This window comes from Xylocopa sonorina, chromosome 8, assembly GCF_050948175.1.
Source record: "Xylocopa sonorina isolate GNS202 chromosome 8, iyXylSono1_principal, whole genome shotgun sequence".
Taxonomy (NCBI): Eukaryota; Metazoa; Arthropoda; class Insecta; order Hymenoptera; family Apidae; genus Xylocopa; species Xylocopa sonorina.
The window spans coordinates 4333127-4360031 of NC_135200.1; the positions used below are offsets into that span (position 1 = coordinate 4333127).

General features: G+C 37.0%; 2 protein-coding genes across 6 annotated transcripts in view; both read left to right on the forward strand.

Moving 5' to 3' along the window:
* The window catches only part of LOC143426204 (uncharacterized), a 31033-nt gene extending 15324 nt beyond the window's left edge, over positions 1 to 15709 (forward strand). Inside the window, exon 2 of the mRNA XM_076899457.1 lies at positions 14773 to 15709. Coding sequence (XP_076755572.1) covers positions 14773 to 14974 — 202 coding nt within the window. The 3' untranslated portion in view covers positions 14975 to 15709. The remainder of the gene's footprint in view (positions 1 to 14772) is intronic.
* A 7450-nt stretch (positions 15710 to 23159) lies between these two features.
* The window catches only part of LOC143426206 (uncharacterized), a 39152-nt gene continuing 35406 nt past the window's right edge, over positions 23160 to 26905 (forward strand). Inside the window, exons 1-3 of one of the 5 annotated variants that reach the window (XM_076899463.1) lie at positions 23160 to 23372; positions 24710 to 24788; positions 24871 to 25849. In XM_076899463.1, the coding sequence (XP_076755578.1) occupies positions 24888 to 25849 (962 nt within the window). In that variant the 5' untranslated portion in view covers positions 23160 to 23372; positions 24710 to 24788; positions 24871 to 24887. Of the gene's footprint in view, positions 23486 to 23546; positions 24120 to 24709; positions 25850 to 26905 lie in introns of those variants that run through there. The other 4 variants (XM_076899462.1, XM_076899461.1, XM_076899464.1 and 1 more) reach the window with 4 other exon arrangements.

Consider the following 26905-nt stretch of genomic DNA (forward strand, 5'->3'; position numbering starts at 1 on the left):
GACTCATCAATAGTTACTTCCAAGGTAAATAATTTTTAAAGCTATATTTATGTCACTCGTACCAGGCTGGTAAATTTATGTAAGCGCAAGTGTTACTTTTTAAAAGCTGCTGTAAGATGGGGAAATATAGAAATTGCAAATAATTATTTACAACCCATAAATCAGAAGGCATCGAATTAATTTACAGTCGAAAAGAACTGCCATTGAAATGGTACATATAATGTAATGGCACGCGTCTGCATTTTGTAGAAATTATGCATAGAAATATGTGCATTTGAAACGATAAACGTAAACAAGTAGAAATTTACAGGTAGAAGATCTTACAGAGATAGAATTTTATTCCGATTAGCATAAACGTGGTATGTCATCATCCTTGAATTGCAACTATGTGAACTAGTTTTTTAGAACTATAATTACTAGTTTCCATGTTAACGCATGTATAATTTCCGTCATTAAGCATTTTTATATAATTAGCTGGAAGATATGCTACAAGAGATACATTACAACGAAATACATTACTTTCGCATTGTATCGTAAATAACTTACCGAAAGAAATATACGTTCAAAGATAAACAAATTTTTTTATCCTTGCATATCACTTAGTCTGAGAAAACAGTTACTAAACGATTGAAAAAAAATAAAAAACTATAAATTCCACTAGAAACATTACTATTAAGTAACTGTTCAGTGCTAATTACTTACATTCCAGAGTAACGAAATAAAAACGCAATTGGTTGAATCGATCAGTTACTAATGATCTGGGTATGTGTTAATGGAAGTTCATATTTGAATAAGTTCAACTTCATATCTTATAATTTATTCATTTAATTCGCATAAATGCATATAAGTCATAGTTTCTACAATCTTTCGCATTTAAATTTCTCATATACGATCATATGTAGGATCAGAGCTACTAAAATAGTTTGGAAACGTTAGTCTTTCTCGTTACTCATCATCGTCAACCCCGATTCAATTGTTCTCCTCTCAAAAGCCAGAAATATGGCTTGACGTGTTTGTCCTCTGACGTTCTATTGGGATGACAAATAAGTATTTTCAATGTTCACGCATAGATACCGTTGCGATTGTTATGAAAGACTTCTGTCAGTGTTACAATTTTTTTTGACATTCGATATCGGTCGCATTTAGTTAGTTCTTGCTAACACTTTGGAACCCACGGACGTCATATGACGCCTTGCGTAAGCATCATATGACATCCTTTACATCTAAAATTACCGCAAAAATAAATATTGGACAATATCCTCGAAAGGATCATAGGAATCGATAATTAGACAAGAGACAAACGAGTTACGATTTTTTCAAAATACGTCAGAATCCTTCAGGACGCCATGTTCAGCTGTATTAAGATGACCAGAGCTCAAGGTGTTAAATACTTTCCAATCTTCTTATACTTAATTAAATACAACCCAACATATAATTAAATACCCCCAGTCATAGGAGACTGCAGTCTCCGCGTGAAATGTAGCTCGCAATGGGTTAGCAACGCTGTTGTCTGTACTGGGCTGGCTGCAGAGCGTACCCTACAAAGAGCTGGGCGATGACGCTCGAGTTACGCGAGATACGTGAGATACTTGTCGATACTCGAGATACCTGACTCGAGGACACCCGTTGGGCGGTGTATATACCCGAAGTCGGTTTAAAAGCGTACGGATTACGCGAAGACACTCGAATTACAGATGGTGCGCGGTAGCTGGGAGGCACGAATCTCGGTCAGTGGTCGCAAGAAACTGCACGGTCTAGTTTTAATGACGCCATTGGCATTCAGGACGCTCGAATCTATTTCTGAAGCCGCTACTTAACAGGCCGCTTCGAGAAATTATGAATTTTTACCGCGGCGCGTCGACGAGTCCGGTGTATCGCGGTTATTTTGCCGTGACGAGGTAAAATTGTTGCGACCGCTCGAGTGGCTAGTCATTATCGTTCTATCGATTGTCGCGGATAGACCTCTTACGACGCAAGATAACGGTAATAGTAAACAATTCCATCGGCTCATCGATTACGACTTCCGGTCTAAATAAATGCGGCCTATCATTGTACAGAGTGCCGGTCGGTATTTGAAAAAATATGGAATCGTGACTAATACTCTTTTCTAGTAACTGCGACAACCGGAAATCTTCAAATAACAAGTTGATTTGAAATAAGAGAGTTGAAATTGTTGATCGAGTTTCTATTTACCTACGTATATATCTCTTGGTGAATCATTTTATTTAATCTTAAGTCTCTATAATCTAGATCTATGCCTCGCGTCAATGGAATAAAGAATTAAACAATTGTATGATTATAAATTTAATCGATATTTCAGTTTGTGTCGAAGAGATTCAAAGCTAATAATGGGAAATGAATCGAAAGTATCAAACGTATCGTATGCAGTGCAAACAAATTTAAATCCACAGAGTTGACCAATTTTTGTTTGCCCCGCTTCTTAACACGATCCCCGCTAATTGATCCGACCGATCGATCCCTCGAATAGGATTAAATTTCGGCGTATTTGTAACGGCGAAGGGTTGAGGGAAAGCAGAGACAGCTTAACACGTGCTAGTAATTTTAGGGAGCAGAGATTTGTACTTCGCTGGGAGCTATGAGACCGCTCTCACGGATCGATGTTCCTATGATATACTAGCTGTATAGACAATGTGTTCCTGTAGCTAGGTGGGTGGATTCTGCTCGACACGTTCAGTTCATAGACCCTGGTCAATGCTCCAATCTACTTCCCACCGTTTTAAGTGCCCGTAACGCTACTCGCGAGTATTAATCGATCTAGAAATCGAACATGCGTGTTATTCCATTGCAATACCCCCGTGTCTTTCATTTTTCATTTTTTATCCGCGGTTCAAGTGTAATCTCGTGCCCTTTAAATTGAATATCATCACGAATCTTCGTTTAAATGTAACGTATTCCTTTCCAAGCATTTATGTATTTTATTTGAAAACTAATTTTAACTTTAAGAAGAGATATGCTCTTTTTCGTAGAGATGGTGGTATTGGGGTTAATATCGGAATTCGATAATTTGAGAAAGTTCAGCTGGGGAACTTCAGTCCGCGCAGTGCAAAACTTTATTTGATATTGGAAACACCGTTCCTGAGAGTTTCTTGGAAATCATTTATGTTATAATAGATGTTTCGTATTTGAAATGAAATTTATTTATGTTACTACCAGACGCGGTATAAATGGAGTTTGTGAAAAGTTGTTTAAAAACTTTTCTTTTCCAATAGATAATGCATCTCGACAATACGTTACATTTCAGAAATATACAGTATCATAAATAATTTATATTCTTAGAAACCAATATACTTTGCTAAATCAGATTATCTATACTCGAAACTTTCTTTGCTATATTGAATTCATATATTTTATAACAACGATCGTAATCGTAAAATGATGTATCTCTGCAGCTTTCTGATCTCTGCTTCGAAACCTTGAACTAATGAATTTTCATACGAGAGTTCCACAAGATCAAAGCTCTCGCGAGAATTTTTTCCTTTGCGTAGTAGCTGGCTACACATTCTAGAAATGAAACAGACTATTTCGACTTACCCCTCGTCTAATAGTTTCTTTTCTATTTGTGTTCAAATCACGAATGAATTAAATATAATCATTTTTCCGAATTATTTGAAAATCATTCCAAAGATGATGAAGAAATTAATGATAATAAAAATAATTATGATAAACGTACGTGTTAATTAACCATCGTGCACGTATTATCTTTACTATTGTAGAACGCCCTCTGTACTTTGTACAGTGGACGTTTCCATTCCCATCTCAATTTTCTATTCCCCTTTTATACTCGCTGGAACTTTCCATTTGTCTAATTGTTCGTTGCCCCGTTTCTACTGAAACCAGTAATACTACATTTTCATCGTGATAAGTAAGTACGCTATAAAAAAGAAGCTACTACACAAATTTTTTAATTATGTAAAATATTAACATATTCTGAGAAAAATATAGCGAAACATTTATTGTACTATATGATGTACAAAAGGGAATTTATATCCATTAAAGACACATGGAATGGTGACGGTGTAAAATACGTGTAAACAATTATACACGTATTGGTATTGGTATTATTTTATCGTTAAGAAAGTATCCACCGGCTATACGAATAACAAGTAGTTGCTTAAGTGGTCTGTCGTGCATTCCTGAGTATACGACACAAATCGGGTTAATTTTGGACCTGTTTCACTTTACTCCTGACACATTCGTACGAAGGTCGGGGAGTACAAAGCACGTGTCACCAGTTTCGCCACGTGGCCCTCTTTGCACGAATGTTTCCTACCCTTCGTTCTTTGACACGTACCAGCGGAACCAGAGGTATTCGTTCGACATTGTTGGCTCGTCTATAAGTACTTGTATGCATACAAGAATTTGTACACGTCTGTTAAGTGACGATCATCAAATTATTTGTTTTCTTACGATTAGGTTAGGACTAGCTAGACTACCGTGTGATCAGTCCCTTAAATATTTGCCCCCAGGCGTTTTACAAAGGAAGTTGAAGTAGATTCAAAGTTTTCCACGATAAATTTTACATTGTCAAAATTTTTCGAAATGGAGTACTAATTGAAAATGTAAAAATGATTAACTTCATTTGTTTCCTTAAACGATGACTCTATGGTATTTAGATTAATTATTGAAATTTTGTGTTATCTGTAGTGCATACGTTCTGTTATCTGTAGGTACGTATATTCTAATTAATGACGTCATTCCCCGATTTCAAATGCAAGGCTTAATTACTAAACGACAGTACAATGTACGCAGAATATTTATGAGGTAGAGACGATGAATGTTCGCTTTTATGCCAATTACGTTAATAATGTTATGTTACGCATTGAATATTTCCCTTTCAAGACTTATAGGAAATGCAATTTATTTTGTGTCAAGCAGTTTGTCAGTGTCTTCGTCAAACTGACGAATACAGGCCGTTGATTGCCTGTTGCCTCAATTAAATGTTCAAATCAATTATTTATAACATATTGTTCGGCTCTTTCACGATGTCTAATTAAAAAGAAATGTTGTTTTCGCGACTAGGGTAAACATAATACTTTTACATAATGAAAACTTTTCTCTTCGCATTCGCGAAGTTAATTTTACTTTTTCGCTATTTGTTCTTGAAGAGAATACAGAGGGTAATTTGTCCTGACGTGGATTAAAATTTATATTCGTAATCGCGTATCCTCGGCACAAAGCAACGAAAATTATCCTCCTTCGTTTTAATTATCCTTTAACAAAAGGCTATTACATAAACATTATTGTGCAGCGGCGGTTGTAATATATTGTGATTAAAATGCGCGAAACATTTATGCATTTCTCTGCCAGTTGTACATATCTCTCACAAAGGTTACAGGCATTTTCCAAGTAGACAAACCGCTCACGCGAACGAGCTAAAAAGGTTTTTATAGAATTTACATTCTCTTATCGGAACGGGATCTGAAGAAGGGGGTAACCAGCGGAAAGGTTTAACGTCCACAAAGGACACGTGCGCGTACGAAGGTCAAATGACTCGTGGCTACGTATATCCTTTCCTCTGACGTCACGGTTCTTAACACGGCCACCATCCCCGAAAGGATTTAATCTCGCTTCCTTTCGTGAAAAAATATATACGCCTGTGCGATCCCCCAGGAAAGGTCGACGGACGGACGGCACGTGCGGAAATACGTGTCGCCCGACTTATTCGATTTCTTGATCGAGGCCTACATCGTTTACGGTTCACCCGAAGTTACGAGGTTACACATATTCTCCGTTATCTTTAAAATAATCTAAAACGTACAGCTACGTGTTATTACTTTTATTACCTACCGCATTAAATCATCCGAACTGAATTGTCTCTTTTATCTTAGCAATTATCGAGACAATAATTCCGTAAACTTGTAAATCGATATCAGAATTGCTGACACTTGTAAATATTTCGAAAGAGAGTAGGATTAGGAGTTTTATTGTATGAAAGCATGATTGCGATTGTTTATTTTAATAGTGGCAATTGCGTGCTGGTTCTCATTTAATCCTATTACCTGTGACGTTCCAATATACTGTACTTTTCAATGGGGTCATATATATATATATATATGTTCTGACGCATACGCCCCGAGTGGCTGGACGCGAGTAATAGATGAAATTTAAGTCACACTCGATCCCATCACTGGCGAATTGTACGCGTACGCCTGTACGCTTAACCGGATCGACTTATGCATCGAATTTTCTGAACGCACACGCGTAAATGGTATGGTACACGGGAACGTGGGTGGTGGTATGTACACTGCTACTCAAAAGTATTGCCACTCTTGTAGTACATTTTTAGAACGAATCTCTATTCTACTTCAAAAAAATGGTCCTCGTCAAACAGTATCTATTGCCAAATTTAATTGCGTATAGTATTTACGTCTTATGATACTAAATTGTATAATACAAACATATAAATGTTTCCAGTAATTAACTTATTAGTAGGTCAATTGGATGACTTCTTTTATTTCACGAAAATTGGATTCTTTTTTAAAAAACTCGAATCATCATGCAGTACTATATAATATTTAATATGTTTACTTTTTAATCTCGCCGATAAAACGTTCGATAAACAGCTATTCAACGGTTCTTGCTAATACCTGCATACAAAACAGAATACGTAACATCCGGTAAAACGGCTCGAACGGTATCGCAACGTTTTCCAAGCATTTATTACAATTAAACAAGCGTCCTTGTACTTTTGAGCGGCAATGTACGTGCACAGAGGCGAGCAGGGTGGGTTTGCCTCGACGTGGTGTAGGACGCGGTGGAACGAGCGCGACAGGGATGGAAAGAGAGGCCGCGAAAGGGAATAGGTAATGATACCACAGTACAGCGGAAAAAAGCGAGGGAGACGGTAAATAGAACTAGGAGAAAGGAGAAGAAGAGGAGATGGGAAAAAAAGGGTCGGAGAAGGGGCGAGGAAGGATTGGCGGGAGTACATACGAACTGTGATAAAGATAGGGAAAAGGAAAGTAATAAAAAGAGAAAGGGAAAATTCAGTCGGACCGGGAAGGTGGGTGGAAGAGCGGAAGAGGCAGGGAGGAGCGATGTTCTGCGCACACGCGCTACCACCGGCACCTCGATCGATCCTCCTCGTTTCGAAGAGTCGTTACGAGCGGAGTACCGGTACTCTTCGAGCTGCTACTAACAGCCGTACGTCTGACAGCCGTGGTATGGTACTCGAAAATTTTCAGCCTCGCGGAACTAAGGAAACACTCCTTTTTTGCGATGACACTTTTCAGTTTAAGTGCCGTCGAGGTTGTGAATTCGGCGACCCGGCTTTCAATTTCAGGCGGTGGCCATCGCTTTTCCATTCGGGCCGCTGCGCGGATGCTACCGATTCGTCATGGCGATGACGCAACTGCTTGGAAATAAATTCCTGAATTATTCTGTGCGTTAAAAAAACGTATCGTACCACTTAATGCTCAGAGAGAAGATAGACGACGCGACTTTTTCAAATTCGTAATACTCAATGACGATATTGGAAGAAAAGAAATTGGAGAGAGGCATGAAAAAGTTCAGTTTTTATTTATTTCTTTAGAAAAGAGGAAATTAAATTTCATATTTCTTGTGTTATTCTTTTTATACCTAATTAATGTAATATTATTTAGCACACTCCAGCTTTCAGCTAATGGCAGTAGAGCCGTAAAAGGGCACCATTAACGAAGTTTACCAAAAATGGACTCTCATCCTGCCTCCTCATCCTTCTCTCTTGAAGCCTCAATTATAATTACGCAAAACATACAAACTCGTTTTCCGTAAAATTATTACTTTTTAAATTTTTACTCTCTTTAACGTGGACATATGGTTCGTTCGAAGTTAAACATTTTCGCTGTTAAAGAGAATTTTGTTGTTTCTTTTCTTCTTACTATAATTGATTAACCTTGTTGGAATGAATTAGCGAGATTTTTAATTCCGATTAAAAGTCAACGGTTATTACACGATTATAAGTGACGTGTACGAGCATGTATAGATGGAGCTTATTTTCGAGCTAGCCGGAAAATCAATAAGTCAGACAAGTAGAAGAAACTGTACAAGTGTTTATTAAAAAAACATTCGTGCCGTTATAATGCTTATGCACATAGAAATGGAGTGGTATATACGTGGTATAATAGGGATACCAGCATGCTATAATACGATTAACGTAAACCTATTTCTGAAATTAGTAGCTTACTACCCAAACTTTTTTTTTACGAGATTGATTTCAGAGTCATTCCTCGAATCCTAAATCTCGCCATTATGTAAATTAAGAGGAGAAAAAAAGACTACTAGTCACGAAACTATTTTCTTTGAGCTACACAGAAATAAAAATAGATATTTGACTCATAATATCACTTACGTCAACCTAAAAAAATGTCAGTGTACCATTGTTTGATGGTTCTATTGTGAATTTAAAAACCATCGTTTTCATTTCAGTATAGCGAAAGCCTACTTTTGTTAGACAAAACTTAATATCGAATAAATGGAGTTAGAGAACGAGGTACAATTAAATAACTTCTCCAATTATTAAATTATAGTATAAAGTGTACAAAGGAAATGGAATTTTATAAAGAATATTTTATTCTGAAATACTTGTTTGCGAAAGAAATGAGTTATTGTGTACAAAATTGTATAGAGTAAATGACTGACAATTGCGTTAAAGTAGAATAGTACAGTTTCCGTTTCCAGTGTAGGTTTTAATAGCCGCCATTACATTTCTGACAAGAGCATTTGTTCTACTAACCAAGTATGATTGTTTCGATAATAAAACTCGTCGATCGACGGTAGAATTGAATCGACGAGGCGTACTCGTTACATTTTTGCCATGTCCATGGAAAAAAAGGGATAACCATGAATAACGACTATTGGAAGAAAGAGAAGAAAATTGAACGTCAAACTCGTTAACTCGTAATTCGATTACTCGTTTCCAGTCACTTTTACGAACACATGGCGTAGTTGGAACGCATCGATAAATCAGAGGAAAATTAATAGACGTTGAGTGACGTTATAGCTACTGACTAACAGCACATTCAATGCGTTAAACACAATTACGAGCCTTTTTAATTTAGGCGTGCTTGTTGAATAATTGAGTCACGAACGCCAATCCCGCGTTTTAGCTCCTTCATTAATATGCATGAACTTCTGAAAAGCATGAGCGCTGCGATGTAAAATGAGCAATTATTACATGTAGATCGTACATTCCGGTACAAAAGTTTAGAATCGTCACATAATTCCGTAAAACGTTCATATCCTACGCACTATACAACGTGGTCCGATAATTTTAAGCGACTGAAAAGTTTCGCAGCATACTCGCAACAAGATATTTCCGTGTGCTTTCTTTCGCGTGCAGCTGACAGTATAAAAATTACATAACGATGTCAGTTTGCAGTCCTTAACCTTAATTACGCACTGATTAGAGAGACGAGCCAAAACTCTCTGGTACGTCCATTGCGCGCATCCTCCCTGCTGTTCTGAGAAACGAGCCGCTCGCCCGTTCAACGTCACCGTCTGAAATCGAATAAGAACATAAATTATGGAATAAATTAATAACCGCGAAAGAGTTGAACCGTGGTAGGAGCAACTTTTTCATTTCTGCCGTTTCGATTAGTCGCTCGAGAAGAAGCAGACGCTCCTCGAGTCGATCGAGTACGAGTACACCGATTGGCTGTTGATTTATCGGGACACCTATGCGCGCGCATGCACGACCCTCTCAAAGGAGCGAACAAAAATGATCGGGAGTAATATCGGCGAGCTTGGCTGTAAATTCTCGCGAGCGAATCCCGCGACAGGGAGTCCTCGACGTCGTGGATGAAAAAGCTCGATCAGTTCTGGCGTGTTTCCATCGAGAATTCATATACTTCGCAGCCAGTTCGAAACGGAACAGTCGACCGTACGTAGCCCGAGTCATCGCGCACTCGATTGTATTAATTACCAGCGCGCTGCGAACGTAGAATTACCGGTGTGCCCGTTCCGAGGCCTGTCCGTAACCGTCCCAGGTTATAATTAGTTGCTCGACGTCTCTCGAAACGTACCGCATGATATGAAATTGAAAAATCAATTTCGCCATTCGATGAATAAAATTTAGCGAGGTTGCGAATTATCCTTGTCACGAGTATCGTTTTAAAATGGTAAACAGAGAGAAAGTCGGGTTTGAAATATTCATTTATTCGATCGACTCGATCGAAGTTTTCTAAAATTATGCTCTACATTTTAATGCGCGAATAAACTGGGACACCTGGTATACCGTTTCGCACGCGCGACACGCGGCAAAAGGCGTCGCGTCGGCGTTTGCTCTGTCTTCCATTCGCAGCGCATGGGTAACGAGAAATCTGGTTACTTTATAAACTCGTTACACGGCTCGAGACAGCACGAGAGCGGCGCGGTTAGGTAACATCGGGGGTAATTCGTCGTTATGTTTCCCAAACCGGACGATCATCGGCCGGTAGCCGGTTGCGGCCGAGCTCTTATTTTACATCGTGCCGTTCTGGTTTTATACGCTTTTTACGTGCAATTTACCTGGGGCCTGTACTTTAAGTCAATTAGGATGCTTAAGGTAACAGCCCCGATACATAATCGCGAGGTTTCGTGATCCTTGAAACTTATGGGAATGGAACGCGAGATTATTGCTCGGCCTGTATAGAGTAGCCAATTTTATGAATACCAAACGAAAGAAATAAGGATGTGCACTCTTTCCGCGAGCGCTGCTCAATTGTGAACAATTTCGCTGTACGCATAGTAAGTGTATTCGAATCGTTTTTGGGGTTACCGCGGGCAGACGGTATCAAAGATATCTTTGATCATGAAAATCACGACGAGTTTAAACGTTAGTATGCAAAACATGTCGGTTTTATGAGCATTCGTTTTATGCGCATGAATAAACTAAATATAAATTATTGTAGGGTATGTAATTTTATTGAAATCATTTTATGATTACTGGCTCGCAGGTCACTCGACCAGTATCGTTGAATATACCCCTAAACTTTAAAATATCCAACGATCTTAAACGCCAAAGTAAAAAAAACGTACGGAATAGAGTCAGTCTTATGAATATTCACTTGTTACACGGACAGTTAATTATCAGCCAGTAATTAGTGCAAACGCACGACCGTATATAATACCAAATGTTATTAGAAACTATGTTAATGTGTTATTAAAATTCGCCATCGAAATAATTAATAACCGTCGGCATGTATTATTAGTACCGATCAAAAATTGCCAGTCGGTACCAAATTAATACATCATAACCTTTCAGTCGCAATTAATTAATATCTTATTATCGTGTATCTATAATTACCTACTCCGTACGTGCTGGCGTATAAATAAATCGAATCGACGAACAGGCGCATTCTCTGCCACCTGATTATCGAAACGATCGTCTTTTTAATCACCTATTAACGCGGCGGATATCGGCGCGTTACAATCTGCGATGGAGATGCCACGATGAAACCTTGTCCTTGTTTCAATTAAGGCGGCTGCGCAAGGCATTATGCAAAAAAAAAGGAACAACACAATTTCAACCTGTAATATTATGTTCTCCGCTGAGGCGAGATGCATCCACGACGTTCATCTGAACGTGTGAAAATAATTTGGTTAATTGGCGAGATTGATGTACACGAGTAACAGATTTATCGATGTGTTTAACTCTATTAAGAAAGCTTAAGTCGCCTTTGGTATCTCGATAGAAACTAAAAGAAAGTAACGAACAAGCGATTATTGTAATGGACGTACTACACTTTTGTTTCGATACCATGTTTTCTTTTTTATATGTTGTACATGCGATCAAGTGAGATAGCTCATCCAGCGTGCAAATAATCTTTACTGGGATATACAAAAGATGGCGTCCCATTGGAGTTATCCGAAAACTCGTTCGCGTGAACAGTCACGTCCTCCTACTAATTCAGATAGCAACGGTTTTACCGTACCGAGGGAAACGTAGGGGAGTAAACAATGAGATCGAGAGAAAGAGGAAAGGAAACGAAATAAAAGTAGCAGTGGGAATTCTGGAACGGCGGATCGGCGCAATTACCGGCTACTGCACAACGCCGGGAGTTAATTTGCATTTCGATGCAATTACGATTCACCCGGTATAATCTCGTTTTCGTCGATATTATGGCCCCCGTGAAATCCACGGCGGCATTATTGTTATAACTCCAGCGCGTTTCCGACTCGTTGTCCCCGCGTATCGAATGTTAATTCGACGACGAGCAATCCCGGACATCAGCCGCGTCTTTTGTCGTCGTTTTATGACGTTGCTGAGCGTACCGGCATCCGCGTCGTTTTCCTTTTCGTTTTAATTGAATTATTCAAGATCGATCGTCCGACGAAGGGTTAACTCGACGAGATAGCTATTACGTGTTATTTCGTATTTGTTGAACGGTTTTATCATCGTACGAGCGAATCGGGTCTCTTTTTCATCTTCGAACTGAAATATTCGACGTGACCAATGCTCGGGACACCCAATTACGGTTAACATTTTTTATTCCAACGATCGTCTAATGTGACAATTAAAATTGCAGGGCGAAGAAAAACATTACGTACACAGCCATTTGTTCTTAAATCTAATTTCTTTGTATGTAATATCATGCTTTCATTAACCTATTTATGTCGTATGTGTAATTATTTAATATAGTAAATAGCAACACCACAATTGTCGTGTTATAGTTTTGAGAGAAAGGTTTAAAAGTAGTCAGAAAATATTCGAAACTCAGAGATCCGCAGTAGCAACTAAAGAATAATTCGTACGAATGCATATTATAGAATATAGTCGTCAGACGACGCTAGAGGCAGTTCATAACATCGGTTACTGTAAATCTGCGAATTATTCCGCGCGTCGAAGGAGTCTCGAAACGTTTTCGCTTGCCAAACGAAATCTTGGAACCATTTCCTCTATCCCGTCGTGTCCGTGCATCGGAAATTTTGCAAGTTCGTGCCTCGTGCAATCCGCGATGCACCGCTTTAGCTCTGCCCGTGATAATAGAAGCCTGTTACAGTAGAATTCGTTCAGGGTCGACGAAAAAAATGTGCTTACACGCCCGTAGTCACGCTCCGTCATAACTCGACGGTTTTCGTACACGCGACGTGACTGTTTACCGCGAGGATTCGCCTTGTGATTTCGCATACTTCGCCGGAATTATTTCGTCGGAAATGTCGAATGCGCTCTCCGTCCATCATGTAACCGGTAGAAGTGGACAGTAACTGCGTGTTATATTGCGAAAGAGCGCGCAGCATATTTAGAAGCGCCAGGCGTATGTTTTGTCGTCGCTCGTGCTGAAACTTCATTCGTTTTCGCTCGAAAGAAATTCGATTATAAACTGAGACAGATAATAATATTTATTTGATCACTTATCGCGGTTTACGGTTGGCACAAAAATATTTGCGTTCTATATCGTGTGCCCTGAAGAGCCGCAACGTAACTACATGTTAGGTTCGAGTGGTTACGTACGTAGTTGACCCGTGTAAACAGTTTCTTAAAATGTACAGTACTTTCTTGTTTATTTGTAACGAGAAACATTGTATTTGTAGAAGTAATATTGAACCGTCTATCGAGGAGAATAATATTTTCCCTTGCGATGTTTTATGTTTGCACGAAAAATACCAACATTTACATAAAGAAGTGGTAAATCTTAATATTTTCAATGGTACTCGACGTGTACATGGCGTATAACAACAGAAACCGTGTTCTGAAATTTAAATGCAAATTTAAACGTGTTCCATGCGTACTGAAATGTATCCTACTGGAATATTAGTGGCAACTCTAGACAATATTTTCGCCGTACAACAGAAACTTTCGAAAAGTAAAGTGGTAAATTTATTTTACGCAAGCTGGCACTAATGACCCCTGTTATTTAGCTTCGAGCGTGGCTAATATTGTAAACGAATTTTTCTAACACGTGGCACCGTATTCTTAAACGTCAATAATTCAAGCCCGCGTTTTTATGGTATTTAGTGCTCCTTTCACTTCAGGTCTTCAAATCAAGCATCTGGAAGTATGAGGCATAAACGCGTTTCTAATTCGCACAAGAGCTGCCCGCAACCGTTCGTTATTTCTATCGTGATAAAAACGAGAGATCATTTTTTAAGGAAGGCCTTCGAATTTCGTTGCAATTAATTTCGTATACGTTGGAGCAGCATATAGTACGAAAGTTTTCTAGCCCAATTATATTCCCCGCGATTTATCGAAGTATCTTGGCACGTTATAATAATATAAAATACTACTCCCACTCCCTTTTCCATTCGACTATTAAAATGCACGCCTTGCTCCACGCGGTAATTAACTTTTAAACAATAATTAATGCACAAGAATAATTCCGAGTCATACCAGACAAGATCTAAATTATACTATATGTGAAGGGTATCTTATTTATGGTGTTCAATTTCACGCTCCAGATTTTTTTAGAAATTGCTGCGAGTTACAATTATTTCATAACTAGAAAAAAACAACACGCATCTACAGGGTTGCCCATTCTTTCCAATTGCGACCAATAAACGAAGATCATTTATATACGAGTTGTTCCACTCGTCTGAACCGCCGTCTACGTATCCACTGTTATAGCCAAGCATGCTAAACGACATCGACCAAAAAACAAAGCAATCGCCTACGATTCGTTTTCGCAATATATTAGATAATTAAAGCGGCGTCTTCGCGTGGGCAGCCGCATAACTCCGGCGAGTATCCGCGAGTAAAATCACGGTCATCGTACGCCCACGCGTCGCGAATACCCACGGCAGGAATTCAGCCGACATCGTGAAAGTAATTGTACAATCCTGTTCTTGATGTTACAGCCAGAAGAGGCAGCAACAACACCACCATCAACAACAACAGCAACCGCACCACCAGCATCAACAGAGTCACAGCCACCATCATACCGGCAACCACCAGCAACCGCTTCAGCATCAGCAACAGCAGCAGCAGCAACAACAACATCAACACCAACATCACCAACAACAGCACTCGTCCTGGCACAGGACCACTCTGGCGTCCTGACCACCGTGACCTTGACCCTGACCACAACCCAAGTAGCAACCCCGTGGCAGAAGAGGCGAAAGGATTCGCCTCGCGTTAGCCAGAGAAACGCATCGACGCGACTCCTGTCGCGGTTCCAATTCCTCGTGAAGAGCCACGAAGAGGAGCCGGCAAAAGAAGATCCATCGAGACCACTCGCGAAATACGCGAAGAACGTTCCACGTGGCCGACCTGTGTGTTCCTCCGCAGTGACTTTGAACGTCCTCCCCGATCTATTCACAAGTGTGATACTCTTCGTCGGAGTTCTCCGCTTTGATCATCATTTGTTGCACGGATCACTACCCGCGGTTCTCCGCGGCTGAGGGCCGCTGGGCTGTTGCACTCGTCATGATTTACTCTTCACCAACAGATCTTTCTCTCTCCATCTCTCTGTCTCTCGTTCTCCTTCTGTCTATCTCCCTCTCTGCCGTGAGTCCATCTGTAAAGGCAGTTCTTCTGCGTACGCGATCGTTTTCGTACAGTTTCCGTTGATACTCTTCTCTGCGCTGAAATCTTTCATTCACGACGAAGGAAACGCCACGCTTTGCCACCACGATTATGCTTATCCCGGCTGTGTCGTGCTGTAACCCCCTGTATAACGCGGGAGACACGTACAGTGTTATATGAGTCACATAACTTGCGCTTATGCGAATCATATATGCGTGTGTACGTTATCGAAGCTTGTCGACAGGAATTAAGGGAGAATGTTTTTTTCAAATTTACTTGATATTTGCACTGTTTCCTCATCTTATGATATATGTTATATGTATAGTATGTTTGAAATGATTTCCATTCTTTGTTAATACGTTATGTTTGTGTCATTTGATGGTATGTGTTTAATGAATCATACGTAACCGTTTTGTTTATCTAGTTTATCTTGTTCGTGTCATTAGAATTGTGTTACCGAATCATGTACAATTGTTTTGTTTATGTAGTTTTAACTTGTTCATGTCATCTGATGACACGTATTTATTGAATTATGTGCAATTATTTTGTTCCCTTATTTTTGTCGACAAGCATATGTTCAATCGAGAAACGAATAGTAACAGTATAGTAACGGTGCAATAATACATTTAAATTGTAGATGTTTCATTGTTATTTTGTTGGAAATAAGAGTAATAGCCTTGTGTTATATAGAGGGCCTTACAGTATCTCACAGTCGTTGAAATAAGGATCTTCTGTTATTCATTTGTTCTTTGTGTTTTATGAGGATGAGTAATAAGCGAACGTCGTGACGAGACAAAGATTCCTATATCATAGATATCTTCTTTCGGATATCTCTAAATTTTTATAGAAAAGTTTACATATTGGACGCTGTTGAATTATCCAAAAAGTGTTCTCGTACTTTTCAAGAAAATTTAGATTTTTCGATTTCACAATCTTTTGCCACGTATCAGAAACTGCATTTATTTCATTGTTCAAGAATTTCAGGATTTTGTTATTCGACGAGGAATTGGTCTAGATGAGTTTCATGACGTTTCACAGTTTATTTCCGTAAAATTTCTTACGCGAAATTTGGCAAACCAAAATTGGCCGACTCTATCACTCGTGTAACACCCATACTGAGAATGTATATTTGGACTGTACGTTTTCACTTTAGAACAGTATATCGCCTTCCTTAGCCGAAGTGTCCTACAGTAATTTTTCATCTCTCACAATGTTCTAAAATATTTCAAGCTCTATATTCTTTCACCTATTAGGCATGATTAAAATATTCCAAACATTCCAAAACAACTCAATTTATTACTTAGTTTATTTTTGTGAAATGTTCAAAAGGGATGATTAAGCTAAGAGAGGCAGTAAAGAATGCGTTTTATTTTCGTCCATTCCAAGGCTATGCTGTATACGAGAAATTCAGCCGATCTTTGTGCTTTTGTATTCATTGTAATATCTAATTTCAAATTCTATGCACGTTGATGAAGTTACATTACGATCGTATTGGCTCGTATACAGCGATAGAGGCGACCACGTTACAGAAAAACGAGAATGCTTTTTAGCCGATTCAATGCCTATTTTTCTCCACTATTAAAATTTATACGAGGCACTGTTTAAGAAGGTACGGACGAAATTATGCAATTAGCATCGAATTGAACTCGTTCCTCGTTCTTGCGAAATGGTAAAGCAGCGTGTGACTCACTTGTTCCTTTAGAAGAAGTAGATCGATCCGTTGTAGCGAGTAGCAAAAGGTATTTAACCGCAGAGCGATAGGGTGTTAAGATTCTGTTCGAGATAGAAGCGTGAATCGAGAGCGGAATGTAAATAAAACTCGCGTGTTTAACCGTGCTGCATACGCGATGTAAGCGCGATGTATCATAAATGGGTGTAATTTCATAGAATTCCTATGGAGCTGTACGATACGCGATCCGTTGGCAAAACTGCATAAAGATACGCGCTGTCTTTAGAGCACAGTGAGACCGTTGTTTCGTTTCAAATTATTTCACGATCGTTTCGCATCGCTTCACCCTTTACTGGTTGTGAATCTTAACGTTGTCGCTGCGTTTCAAAGCTGTTTATTCCAAGATCTTGCATGTTAATTCTTTAATTAGCTTGATTTATTGATACGTTCATGTTTTCGTGGCACTGAGATTAGTTGTTGCTTCGAACGGAGGTATATTGTTACAACCGGAATGATTTTCTCGTTAAACCAAATACTCTCCTCTTTAGCTTAAACAATTTTTCCAACTGACATTTTTATCGTGTGACAAAAATAACTATAGAAGTTAATAGAACTTGTAAATACGTGAATCAGTTAGGCGAATACATTAGATTGTCTTTAGTGTCGTATGAAACATGCGGAGCATCCTAGTTTTGCTTGAAAAGGTAAAAACCGTGTAGAAATTCGAATACTTCACACAGAAAACCTTTTGAAGAAGGAAATGTTGGCAGATAAAACGTTTCAGCTAAAGAGGGCAGGACATCAAATTAATTGCACGGTCGTCTAGAAAAGGGATAACGTTCCAAGCGTTCTATTTTTTTGAGATAACAGATGTTCAGTTAAAGTTGTCAACTGCAGTGAAGAAAATGTAATTTCTCAATTTAATTAAACGACTAATCGCGTTTAAGAAAATCTCATTTAGTTTGAGATGGTGCGAACTTGATTTCGATAAATGAACTGTCCAAACTTAAGTAAATATTTTAGTCGGTTAAAGTCAATTTATTCGAATGGAAAAGTATGTAATTACTTAAATCAAAAGAATTTCTTTGATAGAAAGCATATTTATTTATACGATTTAAGAAAATGTCTGTTTAATGTAGCACTATAGTAATTAATAGCTGCGTGCAAAACAACAAATATATAAATACTTTTCATATTGGGATGTTACCCTGTTTCTATTCAGCTGTTCGATTATCTAGACAGCAAATGATTACAATTAACTATACGATTGCCACCAATTATTTAAGTCACAAGTTAATTCCTACTATGTATTTTTCAACTGTCATTTCACTATTTTCTCCAGACTCTGATCGTAAATTGAAGATTGACTTTGGTATCGCTGTTATTCCGTCGTCGTTGCAATCATTTCTATTTTTATGTCAGGCAAGGTAGCGAAGGATAATGCTATACAATATGTATAAAAGGCGGAACGTGCAATAGCATTTAATTCGATCGTTTCATATGAATCGCCACGGCGATCGTTCTCTCACGATCCTATCAACGGAGACATTAAACGCGATACGAGCAAACGTTTGCATCCTGTCGAGGATGCCAAGTCGAGTTTACACGCAACAAGTGAAACATACAGATTCACGTGAACGTTCAATGAGTAAATGAGTTCATTCGTCACGTAGATTAATCTTGATTACACAAGTTGAAACCATTAGAGTGAAGAATATCCATAAAAGTACCTCTGTTTCGATATTAACGCCGAGCGAGAGATATTTATTTCAAGTATTAAGGGAATTTATGGGAAACGGGCGATTTCGAAAGTGCCAGGCTTGAAAAATCAATAAAGCCGGTGCTTTCGCATGGCTGGCCACGGAGGACTTAATATAGCCACGACTAATTAGGTCAAATCAATTTTTTATAGCCTACATCCGTTAAGGTTTAAATTGTCCCGTTAACTACTTTGTTCGAATATTCTTGATGATAATTTTGCACGCGCATAAATTAATTAATGAAGCGTGGATTCATGAAACAGTGAATAAAAAGATATCAATGATCACTTGATCGTGTGTATACATAATAAGGTTAATTATACGATTTAACCAAAATTGATTAGCAACTATTATTATCATCTAATGACCGTACCATGTATTTGTTAATTATAAACGTTCCAAATTAGAAATAGAAAAACGTATACTTACAACATTGGCTGCAATGAACTTAAAAAGAGAGGATCGATAATAGATGTTCGATTTTTATTAAAAATACATATGAAGCAGAGATCGATGAATAATTTGACAAATTAATCAAGAAACATATCATAATTGTCGGTTTGTAAGTAAATATCTAATATTAATACTTTGTTTGTGCTAGAAATTATCATCAAATCAATCTTCTGTACGATTGCTATGATTATGATGCTTCGCAAAGATTGTACAAGTACTTCTGTATCGTTTTCCTTAAAAGAATCATTTGCGTTGTACACAATATCTGTTTGTTCTGCTTCTACTTGTAAACTCGACTCCGACAAACAAGATTAAAGTTGTTGACATTACCTGTAATCATGACTGCGTATTAAAGGAGATGAAAAATGGGATGAGAGGAAAATCGAAAAGGGGAGGAAAAATGCGACTACGTGCGTCTGAAATGACGGAAACAGGTGCTATATTCGATAGTTAAAAATGGGAAACGACGGCGTATCTCGGCGAACGAAAGGCACGGGAGAAATTGCGTATATAGGTAGTTCTTTTAGGTAGAGAAAATATTTTACATAATATGTACACATAGGTCACGCAAATGTACCGTGTAACGAAATATTCACGATTCAGTGTACCTATGCATGCGAGGGAAGCGACTCCTTAAAGATTTCTCGGTATCCGTCGATACTTTGCGAACTACAATCTTCTGAAATATAAATACCCCTTGATTATATCCTTGCAAGGTATTCGCGAAACGATCACGGTGACGGTAGATTCAGATGAAATTTTAACGTGTACATCAAAACTGTTCAGTTCATGAGAATTCCTTGTTCCACATATAAAATCGTATCTGTACTTTTTTAAGTATTATTATTTATTACCGAAGAAACTTTAGTAGAGCACGTTACATTATACGTTAAATATTTATTTTGCCTGGAATATAAATTATATATTCCTTAAAATATTATGCAAAGGATAATATACATCAACGGTTCTCGAACAATAATTTTGTGCAATATACAGAATTTGTGTTTAACTTTTTTGTTAGAAATGGAATTGTTTGAAAAAATATATAATCATGTTTTTATTATACTCTGATCTTGACGATAAATCTGTGTCGATAAGATTTTAGTAATCATAATATAAGTAATAGCCTTGATTTTTTATTTATATATAAGACTTCTTATTGTTGGTGATATCTTGTAACTTTAAATTAAATATTTTATACTACTTGAGTTGAATATAGTTGAAGTATATTGTACTTAATTATTTAATCAAAATGAATGGAATCACTGTTATGCAGAGAGAATACCACACTCACGACAAAGTATGCAAAATAGTGAAGTCATTCAAATCCGTTTACCGACACATAATTCTCAAAATTGTTAATACTAAATAATTCTAATATTCTCCTGCTGAGTTGTAATTTTTCGAAATTAGTAAGAAGAAAGTTCGCAAACGTTAAACAACGACGCACACCGAGAATTATCGGACCGCCGTCAAAGAGAATTCCAATAACCCAGCTGCAAACCGGAATAAGAAAAAGGGGAACCGGATATGTGTATGGGACGATGTTTCATAAACGGAATTGTATACTATTAATGGGCGTATCCGAAAATTAGATGAACCCATTCAATGTCGAATTATATGTTCCCGATTTGCAGTTAACAGGTTGCCGCGTATCGTTTTGTTTCGCTAACGATTCATACCTTCCATGATTTATGGATGAGGAAAATGTCCTACATCACGCGAAGTCAAACGAGCGCGTTAAATAATTCAACGCGTCCCGTGTGTGTTACATTCTTAACGAGTTTATGAAGAACGTGCTTGATAAAATGTGCAATATTTCTTTCTTGGCAAAAGGGTCGAAACGTATCGATTATCTCGGGGATGGAACAGCGAGCCTCCTCTTTCTCGAACGACACGTGTATTTCTATTAAATATTAAGAGAGCCACCATATGAATATATTCAAAGAGTTTAAACAAACTTTTTTCTTTTCCGCTCGTTGAAGTCTGATTTTGGAACGTGGCGAAAAGTATCGTAATTATTGAAGAGGATATCGATTGTTTAGATGCCTGTTTTGTTTGAAACAATGAGTTTCTATATATATATATTATATATATAAAGGATGTATATTTAATGCTTCTCCTTTCTTAAAAACAAAGTAGAATAGAAAGTATTTAATTTACTAAAGAATTCTACTGATAATTTCTAACGTAACGAGTTGTATATTTTTATTTAAAACAAACCGCACTCTGTTTCTAATATTTATTTGCGCTGTATTACTGGTAAATGAAAAATTGTTTTCATAGAAGTACTTTCTCTAGCAACTAAGCACTTCGACGTTGGAAACGCAAAACAAAGACTAAGCGAATAATTTTATTTTCTAATATACAATCGCACCTTTTTAATCGTACCGAAGTGACTTTCCTCTGAAGGTGGAAAGAAAAGTTTCTCGAGTATCTGGTTGCACGAAACTAGGAAGGTGACCCTTGTTCTCTGTCATGGAAAAATATCTTGGATATTTTTACTCGAACTATCATTAAGAAACAATTACATTTTTAGATGGAGACTGAATCGAGACTGCTCGACATCGTGTTCACTGCGATCGTGGTTCACAATACTAATTATCATCACTACCCTCACTACCACGTGGCACGTGGAATGTATAGATTTATACTTGTTTGTTTATTTATTGTTAGGTAGCAAACATGAACGAAGCCACGAACGAGAAAGGTTCGCGGTGCGAAGAGGAGCTAACTTTTAGATCAACCTTGACTGTTTAGCCTTTAGATTTTATTAGCTATATAAGAACGACTAAAACATTATTTTGTTGATATATATATTGTACGACATTATTGATTATAAATCATGAGTAATCTGTAAATATATGAGACCAACCCAATATCATTCATCTTCTTTTCAGATTTTATCCACACGATCCTTACCAAATGTATGAAGAATACATTGACACAGATATTTTGATATTATTAATAATATAACGGTAATACGTTATAATCTATTAGTATTTCGATTATTAGAACACAGATCGACTGAAAAAAATTACTTAAAATATCTTTATACGAGTCTCTGTTTCTAAAATAAACTTAAAATTTATGTTTATGAGATTCTCTAAAATAAATAGTCTTTTTTTATATGGAAAGTAAATGATTACATTATAAATTAAAGAGAGTGTGCGTGGTTGGCTCAAAGTATCGTGTAGAAATCTATATATATATATTTAAATAATTAATAAGTATTACTCGTACATTTGTAACTTTGTGGATGACACCAAAAAACGCGGCTAGAATTTATTATTGTGTATAGGAAAGATAAGTTAAATTGAATATAAAAGATACGTAGACGTATGTTTAGAAAAAATATTTATTATGTTTTATTGAATTTGTATATTTTTCTTATACGTGTGCGATTATAGAAAAATATAACATTCGACACAAGATTTAAAAATAAAAAGAACACCCAGAGACAGAGTTATTTAAAAATGAACATCTGTTAAATTTATCCATTTTGCGATGCATATTCCACTTGATTGTATTTAAAATTGGCGCCACTGTTAGACATGTTATTGGAAGATTGATTATATTGGCTATCTCGAGTTATTTTTAGTTTCAATATAAATTGGATAATTGATTTTGAAAAATGGGTCACCGATGCTAGCTGCAACGTATTTATAGGCAAAATAACGATATTTAAGCACAAAAGGAAAAAACTGTAAAGCAAAAAATGTGAGTGACAAGAATAAGCACTATATTGTAGAGCGGCCATTTTGTTGGGAACACGCGCGCGCGGCTTGGCCACAAACGAAAAATAGTCTGAGTCTAGTGTGCCGCGAGTACGTAGAATTTTTCTATCGTGTGAACAGTTCGCGTTGTTTTTTCTCGAAAAATCGTGGCCTAACCTTGATCCTTGCCCTCCGATTAATTGACCATCGTGCTCATCTTTCACGAGAGGCGTCGCTGTCAATGAAACGTGTGAACGCGTTTGATTGGTCGGAACAAAAAAATCCGCGAAGATGCAGTCTGCATGAAATGCCACATAATGCGACGCAAATATAACGTACGTATTTACAATGTTCGACTCGAGCTGTTCGCGCGTGTCAGACGTACGAGCAAAAGTATGGTTGTGTTCGGCTGCGAATTGTAGACGCCTAGGATTGCGTACGATAGTAGGTAAATCAGAGTAAGCATGTCGGTTTACTATAATATATGACGCATAGGGATACGTGTATGTACGTATGAACGCACACTTGAAAGAAGTAGAGGTCACTAGCCTTACGTACCACGGGGTCGTGTTCTCGTTTCATTTCGGTACCGTGAAAACTTCTTTTAAGTATATCGCATATTGTCTTGATCGGATTGTTTCCGTGACCGTCAACCATAATGTAAAAATAAGAGTACTCTTTGAAAGAGAGGGAGACAGAGAGAAAGAGAGAGAATAGCCATAGATACAACAGGGTTGATTGACACGTCCCTCTGACTTTATACTCTTCTAGTGTGCAGTAATTTCTATGTGCCTTCTCTATTTGTTTTTTCTTAATCCAGCATTGATTGACACGTAACGAAGACTGTCGTTTATCGTTATTCGTTCGTTCCTGTGCTCTTTCGCTTCACTGTCGTAATCGAATTGTCAAAGCGTAAATAAGTGAGGTTATGAACGTGTCGGCCACTAATGTTATACTCCGACGGTGTGTCATTAAGTAACTTTAACGAGTCAAACAAATGTCACGGTTTATCGTGAAGTGCATTATCTGTCGTGTATACAAAGTGCATTCATTGTTGTAAAGTGAAAAACTTATAACAGAAGGTAATTTCATAGTACGTAAAATAAATGTGTTGCAACCTTTCGTTAAATATTTGAGCCCGTTCGACGGCATAGAAATAAACTACAATTCATGTAAAAATTATAACCATTTTAATCTAATCTATACTTTATTCTGCATAAAATTACCAGAGTTCGTTTCTGCAAGTAGAAATGGTGACATAGGTATTGAGACATCATTTACGCAGAAAATAATTTCCTTCAAAATCAGTGGTTATAATTATTATAGAGTTCGATTATTTACATCATAATGATGTTAGATTTGTAATTTGGTATTTGAAATATTTAAGTTCTTTCACGCATAAAGGAGAGGCGTATCAATTGTAAAGTAAATCATAAGTGCTAATATTCTAAATGTATCAATATCGACCAATTTCATTATACGCTTGTAATGCAGCGTCTTGTGTAACATTGAAGATTCTAACCTTAAAATTATTAGTATGTTTGCGTAATCGCTTTTACCGACCATGAGTCGATAAAAGGTTGTAAATAAATTATTCGTAAACTATTAATTGTTAGACGCTATCTTGTCAAATATTAGTAGTTATGTTACTAACAAATTTTATTTTTTACAGGTTAAACATGAAGCAAGTGGATAGTATATTGCTTGAAAGAGAAACTGTGTAATTAAATTTGTCGGTATATGCTCATATGGTAACATGCTAACAGTAAAATTGATATACCTCAGATATTCTTCATTATTGAAATGTTTATACGCGTTCAAATGAGTCTGTAGAATACATTAATGTAAAAATGGCGGAAAGTAAACTAGAGAATACAGATTTAATGAAGGCAGTAGATACGAAAGAGATATTAAACGATCCTACTACATCTGTAAAAAAGGTCGAAAGTATAGAAAAGCAGAATATTTCTAGTAAAAATAAATTGGACGCAAATGATTCTTACGAAAAGGATTTAGTTAAAGTGGTCGATATCATCGAAATAGAAGAAGAACAATCGAGTGGGGTTCCTGAAGACTTAAGTAAAATAGAACGTGCATCTAAAAATGACAAACACTTAAAGGAAGATGTAACGATAAACACGAGGGTAAATGAAATGGGTAGTGAAGAAAATTCAAAGCAAGTGGGTAGTTCATTGTCAAAAGTTAAAGATGTTAAGAATAAAAATACTATTTCTGTCGAAGAAGAAACATTAAATGAAATATTAAAAGTTGTGCATGAAAATTTAAGTTCAACTGAAGTGCAGCAGGCTGTAACGGAATCAAAGAATTTGAACAAAGGGGACAAAGCGGATAATGAAGAATGCAAAGAAAAGACGGAAGAAGAATTAGAAAAAGATGATGCAATGGAAAGTGTAAATGATGAAACGAATGTTGCAAAAAGTGAAGGTGCACCATCTAGAACAGATTCTGAAACAAAACAATCTGTAGAGATAGTTGAACATATGGAAGTTGGAATTGTAGGGCCTCCTACCACTGTTAGCGAACTTATTAATGAAGAAGAACTACGAGCAGAATCTGCATTATCGACTGATCAGAAAGTTCAGGATCATGTAGCAGAGTGGGTTCAAAATTCTGCTAAAACTGAAGAATTAGTTGCAGAGGATGAAGAATCTCCCATTAATGATGTTCAACAAGAGATAAAGAATATTAGGGAGAAGAGGACCAGAAAGAAGAAAACTAACGATGTTCTTGCCTTACCTACTAGGACATCTCAAAGAATTGTTAGCAACATCATTAAAAAAAGTATCAAATGGTAAGTAAAATTTCATTATTTTTTATAGTTCGCATTGATTTACATTTAGAAAGCATTCTAAATTTTTTAATAGTAAACTGCGCGTTCTAAAATGTTAAAAATACTATACGCATAATATTATTTACTATTCCGGTTATATAATAGATGAAAGAAATTCTTTTAAATATTTCATCTTGGCTTCGTGTATTCAGTTGTGTTTCAAGATATGATGCATATGATGTAGCAGACAAAAATTTCAAAAATTTTTTTATATGAATTTTATATTCTAAAAAATATTCTATTTTCAATTCAAAGATTACAAACTTATCAATAGTGATTAAAAGAAAAAATATCATTTTTTAAACAAAATGAATTACATAGAAGTTATACTTCTAAGTAATAAAAAATTCTCAGTTATATGGAAGCTGAAAATATTCAGTAAATAGGATTATTAAACATCGATTTATCTCTAATAAACATCTTTATCCATTAAGAATTACTTCAACAAAGTAAGTACTAATACTCAACTATAATATTTAACTTTATCAATCGAAGACCACCCAAAGTCGTCACTTAAGTCTGTAACCTCGTTTCGTTCATTCTATCTACTTTCTGTTTCAAAAAAATGTACACACACACACAGATACACAACCTCCATTTTTATAGATAAAACGATAACGATTTCTCCAAATGATTGTTACCGTGAGCTGAAAATCATTGTCTCTTTATTCCAAAGCGACCGTCCTCATTAGACTAACATCAAGTTCGCGTTATCAAATTCCATCGTACGTCGATTCGTTCAATGTCATACGGCAGACGATTGACATTGCAATTAGGGAATTGCGTTCTATTTATAGCGTTATTATTTTACTTGCGATGCAAGGACATGAATAAATACGCGTCTATGCGATGACGAAGAAAAAAAGGCATTGATTCTACTTGATTTTCAAGCGTTAATACAAAGTTAAGTCGATGGCCATCTAACGGGAAGTGGCTCTATCTAGGTGGCTTTGGATGACACTAGATAGAGCCATTCCTCATTGGACAGCGATCACGTATTTGTGTTAGTACCACAAA